The sequence below is a fragment of the Fundulus heteroclitus genome, chromosome 19 (genome assembly GCF_011125445.2).
Source record: "Fundulus heteroclitus isolate FHET01 chromosome 19, MU-UCD_Fhet_4.1, whole genome shotgun sequence".
Taxonomy (NCBI): Eukaryota; Metazoa; Chordata; class Actinopteri; order Cyprinodontiformes; family Fundulidae; genus Fundulus; species Fundulus heteroclitus.
In genome coordinates this window covers 3,866,030-3,878,877 of record NC_046379.1, presented here as the reverse complement: position 1 = coordinate 3,878,877, position 12,848 = coordinate 3,866,030, and the positions used below count along the sequence as shown (strand labels likewise).

General features: G+C 40.2%; 1 protein-coding gene across 1 annotated transcript; it reads right to left on the bottom strand.

The window, feature by feature from the left end:
- Nucleotides 1-487: 487 nt before the first annotated feature.
- On the bottom strand, nt 488-10,142 carry LOC105929876 (peptidase M20 domain-containing protein 2). Its single transcript, XM_012867801.3, has 7 exons — nt 9,544-10,142; nt 7,300-7,448; nt 7,079-7,221; nt 5,926-6,080; nt 1,367-1,493; nt 1,081-1,188; nt 488-937 (listed from the first exon to the last, which is right to left on the bottom strand). The coding sequence occupies exons 1-7, from the start codon at nt 9,946-9,948 to the stop codon at nt 798-800; spliced, it is 1,227 nt and encodes a 408-aa protein (XP_012723255.2). The 5' UTR covers nt 9,949-10,142; the 3' UTR covers nt 488-797.
- Nucleotides 10,143-12,848: the final 2,706 nt, after the last annotated feature.

The following is a 12,848-nucleotide window of genomic DNA, read 5'->3' as shown; positions in this document are numbered from 1 at the left end:
TTTGCATTCTGGGATTCAGAGTTTTTATCCGGCCCCTTTTGTTCTCAGTGTGGAGTTCAGTCTCCTCTTGGGCCCAACATTGTGTTTGATCAAGTTACAATAACAAGCTTCTCTCTGCATTTTAGTGTTTTGTTTAATAAAAACATTCTATGAAATGTTTCTTTGTAGAACCAGCTTTTTCCCACCTGAGCTGTGGGTCTCTGCAGCTCCTCCAGAGCCACCGTGGTCCTCCTGCTTCTCTGATCAATGCTCTCCTGGTCCAGCCTGTCAGTCCAGGTGGACGTCCATGTCCTGGTAGGTCTGCAGGTGGTCCATCCTCTCTCCAGATCCAGATGATGATCAGAGCTCTGGATGTTGCTGTAGAACCTGATCCTGCTGTAAACTGGACCAGAACTTCCTCCCGGACCCGTCTGCTGGGTTCCTGGTCTCTATTCTCTAATGCTCTCCAACGAACCTCTGAGGCCAGATCCCAGAAAAGCTGCATTCATACCGAGGTTCAAATATAAATTTGTTATGCTGAATTTTATTCACTGTAAACGGGGTGAAAGATGAAGAACTCGTCACACTTTTAGCTTTTTTATCTGTAAACCTTCACCCATTTACGCCACTTGTGCTGGACGTGCTGATCATATAGAATGCATTAAAAAGTCTTACATGTACCTTTCACAACACACCATTAGTGCAATTTTCCACATTAAACGCTTGTTTTTACATTGAATGCAAACCAACAAAAAATCCGTCTTCGGTCCAGCTCTGCGAGTTTGTGCGTCTCTCAGAGCTGTTTGTCTGGCCTCTGGTCACTTCTCCTCTCTCAGTTTGGCCATCCTGAAGTCCTCCCTCACTCGCTGCAACAGATCCGGGCAGCACACCACATCCACAGCTGTCATTGCCAGAGCCTTGGCTGCCCTCAGGGCGTGCAACTGGGCCTCCTCGGCTCCTGGCGCAGGAAGGAGAAGCGGTGAAGGAAAATAAGACGCTATAAATAGACGGACCGCGTGACTTGGAAGGAGACGACGGCAGAAATGGCCTGATCTTTGTTGGATTTCATTTTTTATTTTATTTCAGGCATCCTCGCCATACCTGCTGCTTCGGCGTATTCCTCTGTGTGGTTTAATGCATCAGTGCCGATGTAGAAGAACGGGTGGATCCCGGGCACTATGAAGGAAACGTTGCCAAAGTCCGTGGAACCTGCCAGATAGTTAGAAATTCACCCTGATAACGAATCTGTGTTGATTAGGAGGACAGACAATCCTGTAAACGAAACCAGGTCACAGCACCGATGCTTAACGGTGCCGTTTCAAACGTTTCTGATGCACGAAGCAGAAAGAGGCGAGAGTGTTTCTGTAAAGATGTAATTTATACCGACCAGAGAAGCTGGCTGGCTGCTCAGGAAACGACATCCCCAAAGCTTTTCCATTGCTTTCATACAGGTGTGCCAGCGTGTTATTAGGCAGAATGTTAGAGTAGGTATGGGCCGGGTAGATTATCTCCACCTATAGGGAACACAGACACTCACAGTCACTGCGCCGTCATCAAAGGAAAGGCTTCCTAACTTCTCTTTGTTGTTGTTGTTTTCCTGATTCCTTATTCCCTTTGGGCTGCTTTGATTTTCTGACCGTCTCCCTTGGACATAAAGATGCTGTTTGAATGACTGCAATAGAAATATTGTGCATTTATATGTATAATAATTGCCATTATTAAGGTCAATCCTCGCCATACATTAAAAACACTTTAAAGATTTGTTTTCCACAGCTTGCTTTAGTCTCTCACTGCAAAAACGGAACTAAAAATAAGTCAGATTTTCTTGAATTTAGTGTATTTGTCCTTGATTTGAGCAGGTAAATAAGATTATCTGCCAATGGAATGAGTATTTTGACCCCTAATATAAGATAATAAGATATATTGCACTTGAAGTAAGATGATGGAGATGGATTGTTCCTATTTTAAGTGCAAAAATCTTATTCCATTGGCAAATCATTTTATTTGCATGCTCAAATCAAGGACAAATACACTAATTTTAAGAAAATTCAACTTATTTTTAGTTTCATTTTTGCAGTGTTCTTTTTTCTTTTTGAACACAAGGAATAGATTTTTAAACACAAGGAATAGATTTTTCCCCCATTTCTTATATCAGAATCAGGTTTATTCGGCAATGATTTTGCACAGTCAAGGAATTTGACGCGACACTAGGTATAAATATATAAGCAGCAGTATGTATGTAGGGGTATTGTTTTTTAATATGTAAAGAAAAAGAGAAAAGATGTAATTTTGTCTCCCATCAGTGTAGCCGACCTCTCACACTGCAAAAACTGACCTAAAAATAAGTAAAATGTTCTTAAAATGTAATTTTTTTGTCCTTGATTTGAGCAGGTAAATAAGATTATCTGCCAATGGAATTAGTATTTTGTCCCCTAAAATAAGATAATTAGACATCCTGCACTTGAAATGAGACGATGGAGATAAATTGTCCCTGTTTTAAGTGCAAAAATCTTATTCCATTGGCAGATCGTGTTATTTACCTGCAGAAATCAAGGACAGGTACACTCATTTTAAGAAAAGTTTACTTATTTTTAGTTCCGTTTTTGCAGTGCAGGCTGCCAGGTGACCATCAGAGAGGCAGCCTGGGGGAGAAAACTGTCTCTGCAGCGCCGCCCTGGAGGTAAAAGTCTGAACAGTTTGTGTCCAGGATGTGTGGGGTCTGCAGAGATGTTGGCCGATCTTTTCCAAGTCCTGGACGGAGGGATGGTCAGCTCTGATGATCCTTTCTGCAGACCTGATTGTTCTTTGCAGTCTAGACCGCTCATGTTTTGTGGCTGAACCAAACCACACAGCGACGGTTGAACACAGGACAGACTGATGGAGCTCCTGTGGACAGCCGGACTTCATGAGACGGTTCCACATCCTCCAGGACCGCTCTGTTCCCTTCACGTCCGTCCGACGGAGCAACTACATTATTTTAATTAACGAGAACCAATCCACATCCTCAGTCTCTTCTCCAAACTTCACCGTCAGCGGACAAACTCTCCGTCGTTCACCGTCAAAACACGGAACGAGTCTATTTTCTGCTCCGTTCCGGTCCGTCGGACTCCTGCCAGAGAGGAATGGCTCACTATTTTCTAATGAAATTTCTATAAAATGGTGAATTGTGGGTTGAAATGTCTATTAACGTGAGCTAAAACACAATTACAATATTTTAAATACAAAAACATCTAAGGTTTTGGTGGCCAATGGAATCACCCACACTTGACGGAAGTGGAATCTGGGAGTCAAACGTCGGCACCAACTTTAATTCTGGTCATTCATAAATAATTTGTTTCTTAAAGTAAGAAAATATTTTTGAATATTTCTTTAGAAATATTACACTGCAAAAACGGAACTAGAAATAAGTAAAATGTTCTTAAAATTAGTGTATTTGTCCTTGATTTGAGCAGGTAAATAAGATGATTTGCCAATGGAATAAGAATTTTGCACTTAGAATAGGAACAATTCATCTCAATCATCTTATTTCAAGTGCAGGATGTCTAATTATCTTATTTTAAGGGGTCAAAATACTCATTCCATTGGCAGATAATCTTAATTACCTGCTCAAATCAAGGATAAATACACTAACTTTAAGAACATTTTACTTATTTTTAGATCAGTTTTTGCAGTGTATATGTTCAAATATTCTGCGATTTCCTTTTCTACAATAGCTTCAACCCTAGGTTTTTGATCACCAGCATTCAATTACCCTATATATTTTCTGCTCAGGACCCGCCTGCTCCGTTAATAAAGGCTGGTCTTATCAGAGCCGGCCGCCTGGTGGAGACCTGCAGCTCAGGAAGGCTGCAGGTCAGATAGTTTCTGATGTACAAAGAGACATTTTTCCACTTGGTGCATTGTGTCTTCAGATGAAGGGTCCTTAACTTGCCAGCTGGCTCCTTGAGATCATTCTGGAAGATCATTTGACACCCGGCCAGCTGCCCGTGGCTGAGCCAAAACAAAGGAGAAAAGAAAGATGGGGGCTCTAAGATGATGTTGGCCACACTGAGAGAGAAGGATCCCAGGCGTCGGGTGGAAAGCAACTGAATTACAGAGCAAGTAGGAAGAGGAGAAGCTTTTCCTTTAAGGTCTTGAAGGATCCAACGAGCTCCAAGAACCTTTAAGGTGCACTGACACCAAACGTGAACAAGGCGAGCGGAGCGAATGATTAACATGTTATCCCTCCGTTAAGGTGTGCTCAGGAGGAAATTAACGACCCACGATGCCAACGACGCATTTCAAGCAGCGAATAGAGCGAAGCAAAACTGCGAACAGCGCGGTGGAACGAGGATCTGGTGGGCAACGTGATTTTCTTTGGCTTTCAACATTAAATGCAGCATTTGGATGACATGTTCACTGAAATCTCATTTATTATCTCCGGCTTTTTCTATTCAGTCCTTGTCAGTGGAACGAGGCTGCTTTTGTCATTTGCCTGTTAGTTAGTTGTTGCATAAGTTCATAACAGAGCCGGCCCAAGGCACAAGCAAACTAAATGGTCAACATTTTTTGATTTGTTAACAGAAAATGAGAATGAAATTAGATTTGACGATTTCTTCTTAGATAAGGTAAAAAATTTTAAATGAGTTAAAAGTTAGGATTAAGAGGAATTTCACTTTGTAAAAGAGCAAAAGAATAATCCACAAGGTTTGATTGTTGGGCTGACGTCTGATGCTACATGTTTAAAAACTCAATTTAATGCTGACAGCAAGGTAATTTAATAATTTAATAGGTCTGTCTATCTATCTATCTATCTATCTATCTATCTATCTATCTATCTATCTATCTATCTATCTATCTATCTATCTATCTATCTATCTATCTATCTCTGCTTGGCAAAACAGTAGCCAATACAACCAGGACAGCAACTACTATTTTCCTAATTGTTTAATCTGTGTACTACTTTTTTGGATCAATAATCAAACAGAAAAAGGTGATTTTTCTGTTTTTTACAGAACCTGAACCAGGTGAAGCTTAAACGTTTCCACCTGAGGAGTTCTGGATAGAGGATATTTACAGACAAAGAAGCGTTTTCAATCTTAAATGTAAACTGTATGTATATTTTTGTGGGTTTTTATTTCAGCAATTGACATATTTTAGAGTCTTTAGATTCCAGTTAACGATTTGATTTGATGTCTAAATTAGTTGCCGATTATTACAATAATCGATTGATGAGATTAATTGTTTCATTCCTAGTTTGGCTTAGTTGATAAATACAGCAAACTGATTATTTATGCATTAGTATAACTTTGCAAACATCCGTTACACCCTTTTTTTGTCAATGAAGACTTTTTTAGGAAAAAAAGAAAAATTAAAAGCTCTGTTGCTGTCCTATACATGCAAACGGGATTCTGTGGGAGGTATTATCTGAACCTTTGAGTTTACGTAAAAATGTTTCAACTAATGGACAACAATAAGATGTTAGACTCTGAAAAGTGAATGAAATAAATTGTGCATTCAAAGAGTGCATTTTGAATGGTGGTCAATGGCGCAGAAAGGTTCACCAAGGGTTCTGTTTAGTTTAAAATAGACTTATGAAAGACTTAAATGGAGAAAAAATGAGCTATGAAAGAATAAAATATGCCCCAAATTACACAATCTGGGGAAAAAGTACACCATTTACATGCACACATGCCAAAGGTATCCAGAAATGAAAGGTAAAGGTGTCCAGGCACCCATGTGGGTTCAGACAGTATTAAAGCTGCGCTGCTCAGTGAGAAAGAGGAAGATCATTAAAAAGCGGCTGAGCATTCGTCTGGATCAGCTGCGCACCGAGGAGACACGCGGCTCAAAGGTAACAGTTACGCAACAGCAACAAACCTCCCACGGCATAATTACAGCGAGAAGTTCACCAGGATAACGCCACGCGACACGTGAGTCACGTTCCCGGGGTGGACGGCGGCTCACCTGGCAGCCCGTGGCCAGAGCTGCAGCTCTGAAGCAGGCCTCCGCTTTGGCCTGCAGCTCCCCGAGGTCACGGAGCCGAGGCGTTCGCAGATAAAACTCCAGCTCAGAGTAGGCGGGGATGATGTTGGGCTTCACCCCTCCGTGTTTGATGATGCCTGAGAGGAAGAGGAAGAAAAGAGACTTTGTTTCTCTGCTTCTTTATTAGACTCAGTGTCCAACTGCCGCACGAGATTAAATGTTTATTTACTGTCTTAAGGAATAGATATTGCACAGTAAAGCTAAGTAGTCTAATCCCTCAACATGTTCCTTTAGGCATAAACAGTAATTGTCCAAAGAAATGCAATTAAATCCTTTATTTGTCCTCAGTTACTTGCAGAAGATCCAATGTCTAACTTGATCTGTTGCTAAATATAACTCACGATTAGGGCTGAACAATTAATCGCATTTTCAATATAATCGCGATTTAAAAAAAAACAATTTCCAAATCGCAGAATCTGCAATTTTTGGCTATGTAACAATTAGGGAATTATACACGTCCTTTAGGTGTTGGTAAAATGTTTAAAGTGGGTTTGCCTCCACATGGAAGGGAAGACAGTTGCAGCAGTGAGATAATCTAATTTTATTACTTGTTTTAGAGTTTATATAATTATACATAGCATTAAGTACAGGTCAATCAGTTTAATACATAGACTTGCTTGTTGGTTGCACTTTATGTTCAACAAGGATTGATGTCCAAATCAACTAAAAGCTGTTGTCTTGAATAATATTCTGATTAATAAAAACATTAAAAGTTCTTGTCTTAAATAGTTCTTGTTTACAAACATCTTTATTTAGAGGCCATTTTTGTTGCTTGTGGTTAATGCAGAGAAAAGTCAAAATTGCAATTTTGGTTGAAATATATTGTAGGCAGAACGCAATAATTTCTGCACCGAGTTTAGATGCTGTTGGTCTTTTAGCAACTAATCCACACAGCGAGGAAACAAAATGATTTATTGTTTGTATATGTTTAAAAAAACATGATAAATTAAACTGGAAAAAAAAAAAATCGCATTAAATCGCAATATTAAGAAAAAAAAAATCGCAATTAGATTATTTTCCAAATTCGTTCAGCCCTACTCACGATTATTATTATTTTTTTTTTGCCGTTCCTCACCATGAAGTCTCCAGTCAGGCTTAAGCTGCTGTCTGAGGACGGAGAGGTTGCTGTACGCCAGCACAGCGGCATCCAGAGCGTTCACCCCCTCCCACGGATACGCAGCAGCGTGGGACGCCTTCCCGTGGTACTTCACCGCCACCCTGAGTGACATGCGACCAACAGCGCAGTGCTCATTTTAGGATTTCAGAAGAGGAGGCAGAAATGAAGAGGGAACTCACTCGGCTATTGTGACGGTGGGAAGGAAGGAGGCGTCCTGCTGAGCCGGGTGAGCCATGAAGACGAGGTCTAGATCGGTGAAAGCCCCTGCTTGGATCAGGTCGATCTTTCCTCCGATCGCCTCCTCAGCGGGAGTTCCCAGAACGGTTATCTGGGATTAAAAGGGTTCAGGAACCTGACATTAATATCAGCTTAAACATGCCGGTCATGCACGCCGATCCATATAAGTCAGCTGCTTCTGTTCACATGGCCTTAGCTTAACTCATCCTAAAACAAAGTGAACTTTTAGGACTATGTGCATCTTCAGTCACGATAAAAGCAGCTTCAGGCTGTTTTCATGCGTCTCTCTGGTAAAATTTCTCCAACTAAACTTCATCTCACATCATCCCTCAAACTATCAGCTTGTTTAGCAAACCAAAAGATGATTACTTTTGGTATTTTTTATTTTTTTAATCAAAAGAAAGTTTGCAGATATTTCTCTTTAACCAAAAGAGAAAATAGATGTAATGACGGAGAAGTAAAAGCACTGGCATGAAAAAATGTCTAAGTAGTCAAAGAGCCACTCGATGGCTGAGGAAGCTGAGGCCTTTTATCTGGTACGGAGGAGAAAAAGTATCACAATTCAATAAAGAAATAAATCAACTCCATCAGCTCAACTCTGAAGCGTCTTTAAAAAGATTTTCTTTTTAAAAATGTGAAATCTGTGAGATTCTTTCATTTGCACTTAAATGAACGCTGTTGTTGAGGTCAACTGTGGCTCAGTGGGTAAAGAAGTCGTCTTGCAGTCACTAAAGTTGTGCGTTTGATTCCAGTTTCCTCCTACAACAGGTGGATGTGCCCCTGGGCAAGGCACTTAACCTGTAGTTGCCCACAGATCTGCGGTGGATGTGTGTGAGTTTCATGGCACTTTAATGAATCTGGCTCTATGACTGGAACAGCAGCGAATAAATTTAGTCCATTAATCATTTTCTGAAACAAAAACATTTTTTAAATACCCTGGAAAATCCCTGCGCTTGTTATATTTGTAAAAGTTGACTAACATGTAAAATTCTTGGGCCATTGATTTGTTGAATTAGTTTAATTAAAGAGGGGAATTTATGCATTTTATCTCCCAGTATTATCTAAGCGAGTCAGTGGTCAGGCCCAACAGCGCTCCTTAGGACAGTTGATAAGAAGTGGACTAATTGTAAAGGATAACCACTCAGATGTTCGTCTATATTGGACAAAACACCCCAGCACTGCAGCAAAGGAACCATTTATTAATTGAAGAGGTACATATGAACCGTACGTACTTCCAATACTTGTTTGGGGTTCTTTGTGTGTGAAGTTCTGCATTAATGCAGCGTGACATGGAGGGGTTCAGGAAGCCATGGTTGCTTTAATGGCAGCCTTCAGCTTGTCTGCATAGTTGGCTCCTGTTTCTTTCTTATTCTCCTTGACATTAACCCATAGATGCTTTTTGGGGTTTAGGTCAGACCGGTTTATTGGCCAATCAGGCAGTCAGGTCATTTTTCAGAACCAGCTTTACTAAGTTGCCAGGTATGTGTTCACATGACTCTAGATCTTTACAACTCTCCTGATGTGCTTGCTAATAATAATACAATAATTTAAAAAAGAAAATCAAACACAGTCTGCAGTATAGAAAACACATCTGAGCACACTATAAACAAGCAGACAAAACGAGTCAACAATGCAATAAAATTTTACTGAAATTAATTCCCTTTTTTGTGTGTGCCCTTCCTGGCAGTGTAGCATTAAGAATTGTTGTCTTAATGCCAAAAAGAGCCCAACAGATTTTACTTTCACAAGTGGAGCCTTGCTGCTTTCACCGTAGTGCCCCGCTTGATTTATATATGCAAGAAGCTTTATTAGATTTTATGCTGAGACTATTTCACGACATGTTTAATGGACACTGAAACGGGAAGGTAGAGGCAAAAGAGGAGAAACAGATGAGACAAAATGCTAAAAAAGGAGAAAAGGTGAAAGAGAAAGAGGAGAGGAAAGGGAGAGAGCAAGATAACGTCCTTAATTAACTTTTGAATGATATTCTGATTTATTGAGATGCAACTGTATGGATCTAAGAGGACCTCATATTTTAATCCATATTTTTCACACATGTTTGAAGCATAATTTTCCAATGGTAACTATGAATAACGGTCTGGTTATGATTGTACTGGGACTACTAGCGTTTTAACCCGGGCCTGGTCCTCCTTCCAGTCAGACGGGTCCAGTTGGGGGTCAGTTACCTCCACTGGGACCGGCAGCTCTGGCTGGCCCTCCACTGCGGCTCTCAGCCCCACCGCGGCTGCAGCGCCCACCTCCGCCATCAGGTTGTGTCCGCACGCGTGGCCGATCTCCGGCAGCGCGTCATACTCGCACAGGAAGCCCACGTTGAGCGCGGGGCCCCTGGGTTCCCCGGCACCGGCTGGACCCCAGCTGGCCCGGAAGGCCGTCGGCAGCTTGTAGCGGCTTTGGACCGTCCATGCGCGCTCCTGCTGGGAGAAGAAGCGCACCAGCGTGTCGTGCGCGTTCACTTCCTCGCCGGCGAGTTCGGGTCGGGTCCAAATGTCCCGGCTCAGGCTGTGGAGCTGCTCCTTCATCGAGTCTATGCAGCGCTGGACGACTTCTTTCATCTGCTGTCGGTTCTCCATTTACCCAGCAAAGTCCAAACAGAACCACCGAGTTTTATTTTATTCCACCATTATTCGGCGAAACGCTGAAGAAGCGCCTCCTTCTGAGAGGCATGGGAGACTGCAGGTTCTGGTCCAGTAAAGGAGATGTGCGCCATCCATGAACGATGGGTGGAGCCTGTGACCGGAAGTAGTTCATGTTGACCTATTTTTAATTAGTTTACCTGAGCAGGGAGCTTTGATAAAAGTAATAAATGAAAGTAATAGGCATGAAAGTAATAGAAATTACGATGCATGCTTTGCTGCATTTCAGAGCAATCTACAATAATAATAATAATAATAATAATAATAATAATAATAATAACTTGTGCTTTCAAATAAAGTGGCGATAAAAATAGTAAAACAAGAAATAATATAACTTAGCAGGCAAAAACATAGAAACAAAAGGAAACACAAACTATATAGGTTTTAGGCATGGATTAAGAATTACTTGTTGTTAATTAAACTCTAATTAACATTATTATTCATTTCTTTTTATCCATCCAGCCATCCATTTACTTTATTTCTTATTAATGCTATTTTTTTTTGTAAATATTGGAAAAGTTATTGAGGTTTGATTGTTAGTTTATTTGGGAAATGTGGATTTCAAATATTAGCTTGTTGATTGCCAGACACCAGAGGAAGAGGAGTGTGGGCTTCACAGTGGCTCAGCTGGCATGCGTGGGTTTTCCCCGGGTCCTCCGGCTTTCTCCCACGGCCCAAAAACATGACTGCTGTTCGTTCATCACCACCCAGGAGAGAATAGGATGAATGAATGAATGGATGGATGGTTGAAAATAAAAAATATCGGCTTCTATGATATTTCCTACTGTGCTGCCTTGGTGCTTGGCGCTTTTTCTGAGATGTTCTCTGTAAATCGTTTTCTTTTGCTTATCGATTTGCCCCTTTCCGTCTTACACATTTCTTTCCTTGCTAGTTTTCCTTTTTTCTATTTTAATTTATAAATTTTAAAACATTTTCCCAAGTATTTATTCATGTCTTATATTGTCACTATCCAAGTTTCCCACCAATTGCCTTGATGTACAGCACACTAAAATTTCACCTTGACATTTTACATTTCTTTGTGTACTTTCAGCTCTTTCATAGTTAAGCTGCAGATGACGAATAACGTTTAAAAGGTTAAATAAATGCTCTGGAATAAACACGTCACAAAAATGATTAGATGGTGTATGTACAAGAATTTTAACTGTAATTGAAATGTACAACAATCGCAGGTACACAGGGTTCAAGGTTACTTTATAAGTACCCAGTGGTAGGTTTGTTTTGCAGTTGTTCAAACCTGTTCATGCAAACATCTTAACACAACAGAATTAAACATAACAGTGCTCAAAATGCTCCAGGCTTCTCAAGTCAAATCAGGACAAGGAGGAGAGCAACACCTAAAAAAATAATAAGATTCTGCTTATATAGGCTTAGGCTGCTGCTATTATTTCACTCTGCTGAGTTTTCCTACTGTTCTCCAATTTCCATTGTTTTGTTTTTTGTTATTTAAACTTTTACCTTTTTGTTTTGTCATTTTTTCTCTTCATAGAAGGTACACCCGGTCTGTTGTTCTGTTAGTTGTGACATCATCAGGGGAGGCAGATCATCCTCTATTACCATCTAACATAGAAAGTACTCCTGAGTCAATGTGAGCTTCTGAGCTTTCTGTGTCTCTGCTCTGTCTTCTCTAAGCCCCAGTGGGTGGAGGCAGATGAGCGTTCAGACTGAGCCTGGTTCTGGTTCTGCTGGAGGTTCTCCTCCCTGTTAAAGGGGAGTTTTCCTCTCCACTGTCGCTTCATGCATGCTCAGTATGAGGGATTGCTGCAAAGCCATCAACAATGCAGACGACTGTCCACTGTGGCTCTACGCTCTTTCAGGAGGAGTGAATGCTGCTTGGAGAGACTTGATGCAACCTGCTGGGTTTCCTTAGAGAGGAAACTTTCTGACCAACCTGGAGGATTTGATGGAGTCTGACTTTGGAAAGTGCCTTGAGATGACATGTGTTGAGAATTGGCGTATCATATATATGTATCATGAATTGACACATTGAATTGATTTAGTCCAAGTTCACACCACGTCATCTCAAGGCAAATTCCATCAAATCCTCCAGGTTGGTCAGAAAGTTGATGGCTTGTTATTTTCCACGTAGATCTGTTGGATCTTATAAAACAAGATGTGTAAAGATCGCCACCTGCTGGCCGAAAACCGCACTCTGCTCAAACGAAACACATGCAGATTGTATCAGTTGATAATCAAATATATACATAAATACGGGGATGATAACTATTATTCAGCAATGAGACTGTAAGTTAACATGATGTTTAAAAATTCTTGTTAAATGTTTCCAGTATTTCTCTAGTTTTCACCTGATTAAATAGTATTATTATTATTATTATTATTATTATTATTATTATTATTATTAATAATAATAATAATAATAATAATAATAATAATAATAATAATAATAATAATAATAATAATAATAATAATAATAATAATAATAATAATAATAAGGAAGTTCCCTCTCCATAGCATGATACTGGCATGATTTGTCATGGCGAGGTTGCGTTCAGGGAGATATTGATTATCAGTGTTCTGCCAATGTAAGACAGAAAGCTTGAGTTTTGCTCTCATTGGCAACACCTTTGTTATTATAGGACTTGAAAAGATGAAAGTAAAAATAATTTTGCATCACTCCACATAACCACTAGAGGGACCCAGAGTCACATTTTTTCATGCCCATAAAATAACCACAACACCCCAGAGGTGCATTGGTTTTTATTTACTTATTCAGTTTAATTGCCTAATCTGTGATTTGGCCTTTAGCAAAGAAAACGTGTTATTTAACGCTGTATGAACTTTAAAAAAAAAAAAAAAAC